At 39.5% G+C, this 10641-nt stretch overlaps 1 protein-coding gene across 5 annotated transcripts; it reads left to right on the top strand.

Moving 5' to 3' along the window:
• Window positions 1-1176: 1176 nt before the first annotated feature.
• Window positions 1177-9095, top strand: fip1l1b (FIP1 like 1b (S. cerevisiae)). 5 transcript variants are annotated; one of them, XM_074690438.1, is made up of 16 exons: window positions 1177-1451; window positions 1799-1853; window positions 2256-2322; window positions 2469-2581; window positions 2717-2781; window positions 2897-3004; window positions 3092-3222; window positions 3314-3432; window positions 4129-4182; window positions 5665-5764; window positions 5851-6001; window positions 6094-6175; window positions 6421-6476; window positions 6628-6814; window positions 7016-7162; window positions 8444-9094. In XM_074690438.1, the coding sequence occupies exons 1-16, from the start codon at window positions 1373-1375 to the stop codon at window positions 8586-8588; spliced, it is 1659 nt and encodes a 552-aa protein (XP_074546539.1). In that variant the 5' UTR covers window positions 1177-1372; the 3' UTR covers window positions 8589-9094. The 5 variants fall into 5 exon arrangements, with proteins under 5 accessions (XP_074546539.1, XP_074546549.1, XP_074546532.1 ...); XM_074690448.1 differs by having other exon boundaries at window positions 4126-4182; window positions 8447-9094; XM_074690431.1 differs by having other exon boundaries at window positions 4126-4182; window positions 8444-9092.
• Window positions 9096-10641: the final 1546 nt, after the last annotated feature.

Here is a 10641-nt window from a genome sequence, read left to right as displayed (position 1 = left end):
TAAACTTGCTTTGGCTTGAAAGAGCCAATACATGATCTAATAATATAGTGTCTTGTCAGTATAATTTCAGTGGATAATCTTCAATTACCATGGAGTATAAACTTGGTGAACCTTGGGCTTTGTGGATCCATGTGAGTCTAAGGCCCTGGGGCAGTTGTCTTCCTTGCTTTCTTCAATCCAGAGTTGCTTGTGGTTGACTGACTGGGTTTCTGTCTTTGCACCCCTTAGTCTTAACTTCCCAGAAGAGTGTGAATCCTTTAAAGTCCCTCCATAATTCTTCCATGAAAGGAATTGCAATGATAAAAAGTTACTGGGTGGGAAATCAGAAAGGAAAACCAGGAGCCCAAGAGGTCAGGAGTATAAACCACAGTCAAATGACTGACAGTTCACATGTTTTGAAAGAGAGTGGAGGGACTTACTCCAAGTTCTTTGAGAAAACTATATTTACTGAGAACTTCCCCGAGATTGCTCCTGTTAAATCTTATTGCAAATATTGAGTACAGTTGAATACAGCAGTATGTTTAATTAAATCGGCATGATTCAGGCTTCTTAAAAGAAAAACATAAAGTTCTTAGCCAATTTATCACGTGTCATTCAAACAAAACACCATCATTAAATGCTTTAACCTCGTTTTATAATGTAAAACGGTGAATTTGAGAATTAAATGATAATGAAATAATTGCATTGTAGCATTACATACATCAATTTGATTACAGACATTGCACATCTTGATGTATTAACCATTACAGAAACATAAAAAGTGTTTTGGTAGTAAACTTTATACTCCTAATCTTTATCAGTGGTCGAAAGACACCTTACACTGGGTGGTGATCTAATAAATTTGTTAAGTATTAATTGTACAGATAGCTTCATTAAAAAAGGGAGGAAGAAAATTGATTAGAGAACAATCCAATCCAAGAAAATGCAGCACTGTTTGTCAGCAGATACTAGAGCCAACAATATCAAAAAGTTTTGTCATTTACTTACTCACGCGTGGTTGGATAAATGTTTTGAAGATGTTTTTTTTTGTTTGTTTGTTTGTTTGTTTTTTGTTTGTTTGTTTGTTTACCACATAGACTGTATAAAAACAGGTTTACTACTGGTAGGACCTCCTATTTTTTTCTCCTCCACTAGGGGCGCTGTAGTTTATGAAGCCACACTTTGACCTGTGCGGTACATTAATTTCTTCCGGGTTTGCACAGTCTGTGCTGCTCGCTAAAGATGAGGCTAATGATGAGGCTATGAAGGCAGTGTGTCTTTTATTTTAATGACTGAAAGTGAAAAGTTTAACTTTGATGTCACACTGTACTTAGAAGCTTCGTGAAACGCTATTTTCTTGTGACTCTGCTTCGTTCTGCTCCCTGAGGTGAACATGTCTGCGGAGGAGGCGGACAAAACAGCCACCACTGATGCTAGTGCTGGTGATGAGGAGGAGGAATGGCTGTATGGAGGTAAAAATATCATCTGTCCTCAAACACAACTTCTTTAGCCTAAAATAGATGTTTCATTGCGTGTGCGAACGAACCCTAAGCCTGAAAACCAACGGTCTGACATCATAATTAAGCTCCAGTTAGCATTGAAGCTAAACTAGCAGCGCCTGATTTGCGAAAGTCGGCCCTTTGCAGCCGTCTGCTAAATCATCATATATGCTGTGACAGAGCCAACACAACTGAGGGTGGTTATGGCAGTTTTTGGTGTCTGTTTGACCAAGTGCAGGAGAATGAACACAATAAATGAATAAACTGTGTCTTCAACCAGGCAGCGTTGAAATAACGATTTTGCATTTCGTATCTTTCAGATGAGTCTGAGAGCAAAGATGAGGACGAGGAAGCCAAACTGAATGCTGCAATCAAGTATGTCATTCTGAAATGAACTATTGAAAAGAATGCATTTGATTTAGCAGTCTTTAAAAAGTACTTGTTACATACAGAGGAGCAGGTGCAATTCACAGCAAACAACACAAACACAAATAAGCCAGAAGAAATGATTTGAGAAACTCTGTTCTGTAAAGCCCCATTTTATTACAGTAGTTATTTGAAAGAAAGTAGATTTATACTTCATTTGTATGTAATGTACAAATACCTTATTTTCTACAAACACACACATTTAACCAGAAATGGGGACACAGATGAACTTTCTTAAAACAACTAGACCCTTGATGTCTGCACACATAGACACTGAGATTCCCATTAGTGTTCATATATTTTTTTTTGGATCATAGAAAGCCTTTACCTTTAGTATTTTATCATCTACAGTGCACCTGCTGATGCCTCAACGGAGGATGGAGCAGAACATGCTACAGGGAACGGTGTGGCCTCTGAGGTTGGTAGATTTCATGCATTTTCCCTCGGTATTTGCTATCTATCTGTATTGTTTTTGTTTACATATTCTATTTTCTCATTACGCTCTTTGCTACACTATTCTTTTTCTCCTCCTCTCACCACATGATCTTCCTCTGTGTGTGTCAGGCCACAGGTGAAGCTGCAGGGGAAGATGTTGACAGTGACAGTGACAGTGATGACGACGATGATGATGTCCGTGTCACCATTGGAGACATAAAAACTGGAGCGCCACAATACACGTGAATATATTTTTAAAAAATGAGCTTAATCTTTGAATTCCGTCCATTTGGGCTTTCTATGTCATGTGAATTTGATTAGATCAGACTTTGGGATGATTCATCGTTTGGGTTTTGATTATTGATTTCCTTCCCTAGAACATATGGGGCTCCACCTGTCAACCTCAACATAAAGACAACAGGCTCAAGGCCTTATGGGCAAGGTAACCCAAAAAAAAAATCAGCCTTTACTTGTCAATAGAAAAATGTATATACTCAGAAATTTGTAGAGGTACATTTATAATTGAACATGCAATGTAACATGTTTATTTTCAACAGCAACTAAGCTGAAGGGAGTGGATCTAGATGCCCCTGGAAACATAAATGGGGTCCCAGTGCTGGAGGTGGACATGGAGTCATTTGAGGAGAAACCCTGGAGGAAGCCAGGTTTGTATTTGCGTAGAGTACGAGGTGTCATGTATCATTTCTCTCTTACTGGCGTGTACAGCAACATCTTAATGTGTTTGATTTTAGGAGCGGATCTGTCTGACTACTTTAACTACGGCTTCAACGAAGACACATGGAAGGCTTACTGTGATAAACAGAAGAGACTGCGCATGGGACTAGAGGTCTCAAACATTGGCTCAGTAACAAGCAAGATCACGGTAAGAGGCCACTGTGCTACTCTTTTTTTTATCTCAGATGACACTATGTGTTTTGACACCTCTTTGTTTTCTACTTTGGGCTCTGCCTTAGGTTCAGCAGGGGAGGACAGGCAATGAGAAGGACATGTCTGTTTTGCCTGTTCACACCTCCAAGCCTGACTTCACATCTCCTGTCAGTGTGTACAAGTCTGCTGTCAGTCAGGTCACCAGGTAACACCTCTCATTTTCCCCTCACTTATTTACACAGAAACAACACACATTCAAATTCTTCTAGAAGTGATGTGGACAACATGTTTGAATTTACCCAACTGTTTAATGTGAATCTTCTATGAAATGCCAGGAATTATTAAAAAGTCTACATATTTACGAGATTTCGTGATGACAAAGGGTTTTATCTTTGGCAGTAGAAGTGTTGTAAGTGAATATTAGATATGTCCTTACTGGGACAGTTTAACAGCACTTGACTGTTACTTTAGCACCACCAACTGTTCATTAGAATTTGCCTAACTTCAAGCAACTTGCAACTTTAGAAAACTAGGGGATAAAAGAAATGAATTTACTTTTTCCAAATCTTAGTTTGTGGAAGATATATTTAGATTAAATGCTTAATATTAACTGCAGCATCATATTCCTGTCTGGCCAAGTGACTCTCACAAATATACTTGAAACAAGAGTTAAAGGGCCGTGAAGCAAACCACTAACTGACATTCTTGAGAAGGTTTATTTGATGCAAAGGGAAGGTGTTCCCTAAGTTTAGTTTGTTTAATTCAGTTATTCAGACAGCTCTGAGTCAACCAGACACTCAACCAGTGCCCCCATCACCATCCCATGGGCTGTTTGTGTTTGTGTGTGAGGGCAGATGTAACTCTCACCACCTTTACCCCTGTCCTTTGTTTCAAATAGTAGGATCTCTCCCCCTCAATGGACTGGCCCGCCTGTTCAGGACATGTCCTACTATACGTAAGTGGGCATGGTCTTGACCCTGCAAAATGAAGTAGTAGACCAGTTGAAAAATGTGTTCATGTTGTAACGGGGGCCTAGTGTTGTGTTTTGTTTCTTTTTCAACCGTATATGTAAAAAAAACTCCCCATAACAAGGCCCCAAAAGATGGTCTGCAAATGCCCATGTATTGTTCCTTTGGGGTGGCTGATCTTCATATTTCATAGAACTCCGAATCTTCCTTGCATAATTCACTTCTTGGGTTAGGAACTTTGGAAACACGTGTGATTAGTCATTTTGTCATTACTAAATTGCATTTCACTTAACCTCGTCTGGGGCTTAAACCTGATAGTTGCCAGCTTGTTGGGCTAAATGTTGTGTTCCTTTCTCTGAATTTTCTCATTGCAAGGTTTCTGCCAGAGAACAATATGAAATAGAAGCATACATAGGGATGGGTACCAAAATGGATACTTTTATAAGTACCGACCAAATTCTGTCTGTAGTACTGGGTATCGATTCACCAAAAATCAAAGGGTACCATGTTTTGGTACCTAAACGCATCCATGAACAAAGCATTCCAAGTTTGTATTTTGAGAAATAAATGTGTTAGATTGAAACTTTGATATTTTATTATTAAACAAATGAATATTTTTTACGACATAAACACACAAAAGTACCAAAGTTTGGTGCCATTGAGCACCAATACCAATCGCCAGGTACCTGGCATCATTACCGTATCGTTTCAAATATGAAAGGTACCCATCCCAAAGCATACATAATGTACACAGCAACAAAAGCAGGTGTATGTTTAGTGCTTACCTTCTAGAAATAGAATGAGCCACTTAATTATGGCCAAACACATAAATACGCATAAAAAAACTCTATAAACAGTTTGTACACATTGTTTTGGCTCACATTCCATGAATAAGACTGGATGGTCAGTACACATAGTCCTTGGTAATGATAGAAATCCCTGTCTGTTGCAGCCCCATTTAAGTGTGTTTTGCATTTTAGTTATCCAGATTTGTAAACAGCATATTTATTGATGTATCACACAAATATTAGAATCAGTGTATTTATTGGCCACAAAGTTAGAAGAGATATAAGTATAGATTCACTGAAGGTAAGTTCAAGGTTGTTTGTCAGCAGTCATTTAGACATATTTGACTTAATTTTTTTTTACTGTACAGTGCCTTTGTAATGGGATGTTTGTAGCAATAATAAAGAAAAAATTATCAAATTGATATTGATAAAAAAAAAAAAAACTTTTGTTGTGTTAAAACTACTCCCAACTTTAAACTCTCCAAATGTAGAGGCAGGCTTCATCGTGTGCAGTATTCATTTTCAGCCATTAGACTTTATGTGACTTCTCAAACTAGTTCCATTTAGTCTTGTTTCCTTGTTTGGATTTTGATTGTTTTAAATTAAACTTTGGGTGTAAACATATGTCTTGTTTTAGCAGCTTCCACTGCTCTGATTGTCATTTTCATCTCCTTTTCTCAGGAAGTCCAGTGGTACCATAGATGTGATTGGTGGACAGACAGCTACCATCAGCAGGGTGGAAGGGCGACGCAGGCATAATGCAGATGGCAACAACATCCAGGTACCCCTGAGTTTATTAACCCCTTTAGCTTAATCAGAAAAAGCTATTATTATTTTCTACAACCTCTTCTGTCCGATTGTTTTAAGGTGATCGCCGAACAATCGGACTCTGAGCCAACTCCAGCCAAGTTACCTGCTTTCTTCCCTCCTGGACCACTTCCTCCAAACATACCTCCACCTCCATTCCTCCCACCACCACCCAACGTCAGCGCTGCACCTCCCCTCATCCCCCCACCAAGTACGTTTACAGCCATCATCTTCAAGAATCTGTTTTTTCTCTGCTCAGATCTTGTTGCATTTTATCTTTCTCCATCTCTTTCTCCCATGTAGGATTGCCCATTACTGTCCCACCTCCTGGTTTCCCTCCTCCACCCAGTGGGCCTCCTCCATCTATTATCCCCACTATGGACGGGTAACAAACATTTAGACACGTTTACTAAAGACTGATTGTGCTCTGGAAGCCTCACATTGTTTAGTCAGTAAACACAATAACGATAACGGCAACAATCAGAGAATTCTTTGGTGATGTTCATGGTGAATTTTGAAAGAGAAAAAAAACAAAATGGAACAAATTTTATATTTTATCCATGAAATTTTCAAGATATTTTTTTTAGTTTTACACAAACCCACACTGACAATGTTTCTTTATTTCCTCAGGAGCCACCCTGGTAGTTATGATGGACGCTCTGTTCCTCCCTACCCCTTCCCCCAAGGTACTAAGCTTTCCTCATGACCATTTTCTGTGATGTTCTTGCCTTTGGTTTCACAATTTATTTTTATTTATCAGTTTGTTCCATTTAATCTCACAGACTGTCAGCCAGAAGGTTTTTATGAGCTCCCATTTGTCTTTTTCTACATTTTTAGGTGCATACCCTCCACCCATGACTGGAGGTCCTCCCCCTTGGCCACCCATGATGGATAACTCTAAACCCTGGGACAACTATTACCGTCGAGAAGATAAGAGAGAGAAGGAAAGAGAGCGGCCACGAGAGAGGACACATGAGCGGGAGAGGGAGCGGGAGCACAGCCCGTCTGCTATGGGTTACACCAGGTGAGAGGGACAGAAACACACACACACACACACACACACACACACACACACACACACACACACACACACACACACACGTGCTGTTCTTCAGTCTGTTATCTCTGACGTGGCTGTCTTAACCTTTCAAGTTTGACATGAAAACATTTTGAAAATAAACAGAAACTACATGAAAAATCACTGACATGCATGTAACTTCAATAGTGATGAGGAGCGTTACCGTTACCGTGAGTATCAGGAGCGAGGCTACGGAGAGCGACATCGTGACCGGGCAAGCCGAGAGAAAGAGGAGAGACACAGAGAGAGGCGGCACAGAGAGAAGGAGGAGGGACGCCACAAGTCCTCACGGAGGTACACGCACACTTCAAGTGTTCACCCCACCACTGTAACTCTCACACAATCGTCGTTTTGTCCTTGTGTTTAAACTTCTTCAGGCCTGACATGATTTTATTCCCACACATGTGGAAGCTTTCCTAAAACTAAAAGAACTTAATGGAAACCAGAACAACCAGCTTAGCCACCAGTTTACGTTTTATTTAGTGTAACTCTGTGTTTAATAATTAGACATCTCTTTTAACTAGGTCAGAGTGATTTTTTTTTCTTTTTTAAAAATTTTTCTGTCAGCCATACATCATGACGTAAAAGATTGCATTTAAGAAGAGTTAGAAAACTCTACCTAAACACTCGTGCAAAGCAACAAATGGATCTAGGATGGTTAGTGATTCATTAAAGGGCTAAAAGGTCTCTGAAAGAAATGGTGATGGATTTAGGAAATTCTATGCTGCTCATGCAATAAATCATCAGTGAAACAGGCTGGACTTTTTGCACATGAAAAAGTGAACTAAGAAAAGAGTGTGGGAAAGAAACACCTGGGGCGTGCGCATAAGGAAAACAACCACTGCAAGAGAGTAAATCCCACCATGCACGGTCATCCAGAGGTCAGTAGGTCAGCAAACCAGGTAAATCAGCTGACGCACAAGTCACAACAACATCATGTGACTTCAGAGGGAAGTTGGTAGTCAGTACATGTCAAGGTAAAAAAAAGAAACCATAAGAGTCCAGATCTCAGCTTGTGTTAGATTTGATGGTTTTACATGAGCCAAACCCCAGCTTTGAAATTTTCAACACAGGTAGAGAATGCTGCTTAAAAACATTGAAGTAGCCAAACATAAACATGTAGCTTTAGAATGAAACTCTAGACTTAAGCTGATTTTTAATTTCATTAACTGATAACTAACTGATGAGGATACCAAGTATTGTTCCAGTTTAAAGTGCAAGTAAAGTTACAAATGAGGCTTTTTCTAACTGGAACCAGTTCTTTAAAAAATGTCTCACAGTTTGCGTGATAACCAGTCGCACACTGCATGTGTGTGATGTACGCACAGGAAAACAACAGCAGCTTTATCAAAATGACCTCTCTCTCCCAACACTGTCTCCTTTCTCTAACTCTCTGCCATCATTTCCACTGTTCCTTCTTCATTTCACTTCACCTGTTCTTTGTGTTGCCCTTCCTCTCTACTGTTTTATCTCCCTGTCTCCTCTGGCTTTGCTCCCTGTCCTTTCACTGTCTGCCTGGTATCTCTTTCACCTCCTCCATCCCGTCCACACTTCCACCTTCTCTCCTTTCATTAGTAGCAGTAGCAGGCGGAGGCACGACAGTGAGGAGGGCGACAGCCACCGGAGGCACAAACACAAGAAGAGCAAGAGAAGCAAGGAGGGCAAAGAGGCCAGCGAGGAAATCAGCGCAGACCAGGAGAACCAGGAAGCTATGGATTAGTGATCACCTCCTCATGTTTCTCCTCCCTTCATCTGTCTGTCCCACCAAGATGAAGAAAAAAGAGAGTGAGAAATTGACCAACAAAACCAGGAAGTTGCAGTGTGATAGATGCACCCTGTCACTCCCCTTTCCATCAATCTCAATCCTCCACTCGGCTGTTGTTGATCCTCAGTATCGGTGCAGGCGGATGGATGGATAGATGGAGCAGAGGAGGTGGTGAAGAAGGGAGGAGTTTGTCCTTTGTACTTCACCTGTCTTTCCATCGATAGCTGACATCTGACAGGTCATCAGTCAGTCTTTATTCTCCCCCCTCCTTCTCTTTCTGTCCCTCCTCCTAGAGCTTCATTGATTAGTTCATACTCAGAGGTTTCTCTGTCCAGTCAGCATCATCAGCGGATCTAGATCTTTGTCTGTCATTTGATTATTTGTTGTCCTTTTGTTCTCGTTCTGTAAGAAAACACCCACAGAGGGCTCTCAGTTTCAGTTCAATTAAAAAGAACACTTTTGATAAGATTTGCTTTTTGTCATTTGCTGTTGTTGTGAGTGGTTCTTAATGTTTATTTACCTCACTTTTATATTTAGTTGAAGAGCTTACCCCGTGAGCATTTTACATTTTGAGAATCTCTCAGCAAGAACAGAAATATTATGATTATGATGTGCTTCACAGAAAAAGACATTTGGTTTTTGATCCTTCAGTGACTTACTGTATGTGCCAATTTAAACTCTGCTCACTTTCTTTTAAGGCATGGCAAGTTTATTTATAAAGCACATTTCAGCAGGGCAATTCAAAGTGCTTTACAGAGAAAACATTGAAAGAAAACAATTAAAATTCAATTAAAAAGCGGATAAAAAATAATAAAACACAACAAAAAGAAACAAACAAAAAAAAAGTTTAAACAGATTTTAAAATAAAAACATGAAATTCGAGGTACAGAGTTGCAGAGTTATGTGGTTAAAAAGATTAAAATGAAGCTGGTTAGGAAACTGAAATGAGTACTGAAACCTCATTTTGACCTACAAAAGCTTGGCTGTTGTAACAAAGAACAGTTTTTTCTTTTTACTTGTTATTTCTTAATTTCAATACCTGACAGTGCTGTGGGGTAGATGTCGGATAAAGAATGGCCTTTGTTTACATACTGTTGGCAAAAATAGTAAAGATGTAGGACGCACCTGTTAGTTAAGAACTGAAAAGTTTCTCTCAAGAGCTTTGAGTTTCTTTTCAATTTTTTTTATGTGTGATTAGCTCAAAATCATCTATTGCATGTTCATGGAAGCTGGTTGAATGAAAATGATTTTCAAGTATAAATTATGTGTCCATTGAGGTGGAGTTGGGGATGATTTACTTTAACCATTTTCAGTCAAGTTGTTTAACCTTGGTGTTGGGGAAAAACTATCAGGTGCAAACTATTCCTGACGGTTAAAACCCCTGAGGAACTCTCTGTTTTTGTAGAATTTGGCGCCCTCTGTGGGAAAGGCTGTGCCTCTTTCTGATGATCCTGTGATCCAGTCAACTGCTTGCGGTCAGTGTCCTCCTCTGATTTCTAGCCCTTCACAGTCGTTTTAAGCGTTAAAAAGTAGAACACTGGGGTGCTGGTTGGTCTTTGAATTCAAATGTATGTTTAATTTTCAGAAGCTATGCCCTCTTGCAGTGATTACTAATTAGACCCACTGACAACATTTTTGTGCCCCGTTTCTTCCCCCACTCTTAATACCACACATTTCTTGTCTCGCTTCAATTTTCTTAAATACCCAAAGTACAACTGTAAAGAAAAGACAAAGTAGTTCTGTTGATGATTGTCTCATATGAATTTGTATTTAATGACGAGTTCTTAGTTTCATTCCATACTCAAAACAAATATGCAAAATATTCGAAGAACCTCTAAAGAAAATACAGCTGCTGAGCTGCATTAAGAAACTGAACTGAAAAGACAGATATGAACTGCAAAATACATTTGTCCTTCTTTATGAACTTGTTGTGTTGAACTTGTTTTCCTGCATATGCACTCATCACTGCAGCTGTTGACACTAAGCCCAACATATAAACATATACTTG

This window comes from Halichoeres trimaculatus, unplaced genomic scaffold (genome assembly GCF_033239565.1).
Source record: "Halichoeres trimaculatus isolate MK-OKI-2021-1 unplaced genomic scaffold, fHalTri1.1 fHalTri1_scaffold_2, whole genome shotgun sequence".
Lineage (NCBI taxonomy): Eukaryota > Metazoa > Chordata > Actinopteri > Labriformes > Labridae > Halichoeres > Halichoeres trimaculatus.
This window is presented reverse-complemented; position numbering and strand designations above follow the sequence as displayed.

Coding starts and splice junctions, on each gene's coding strand:
- fip1l1b (XM_074690431.1), top strand. CDS start 1,373: ATGTCTGCGGAGGAGGCGGACAAAACAGCCACCACTGATGCTAGTGCT. Junction 2,782..2,896: donor CTCAAGGCCTTATGGGCAAG/GTAACCCAAAAA, acceptor TATTTTCAACAG/CAACTAAGCTGAAGGGAGTG. Junction 3,433..4,125: donor GCTGTCAGTCAGGTCACCAG/GTAACACCTCTC, acceptor TGTTTCAAATAG/TAGGATCTCTCCCCCTCAAT.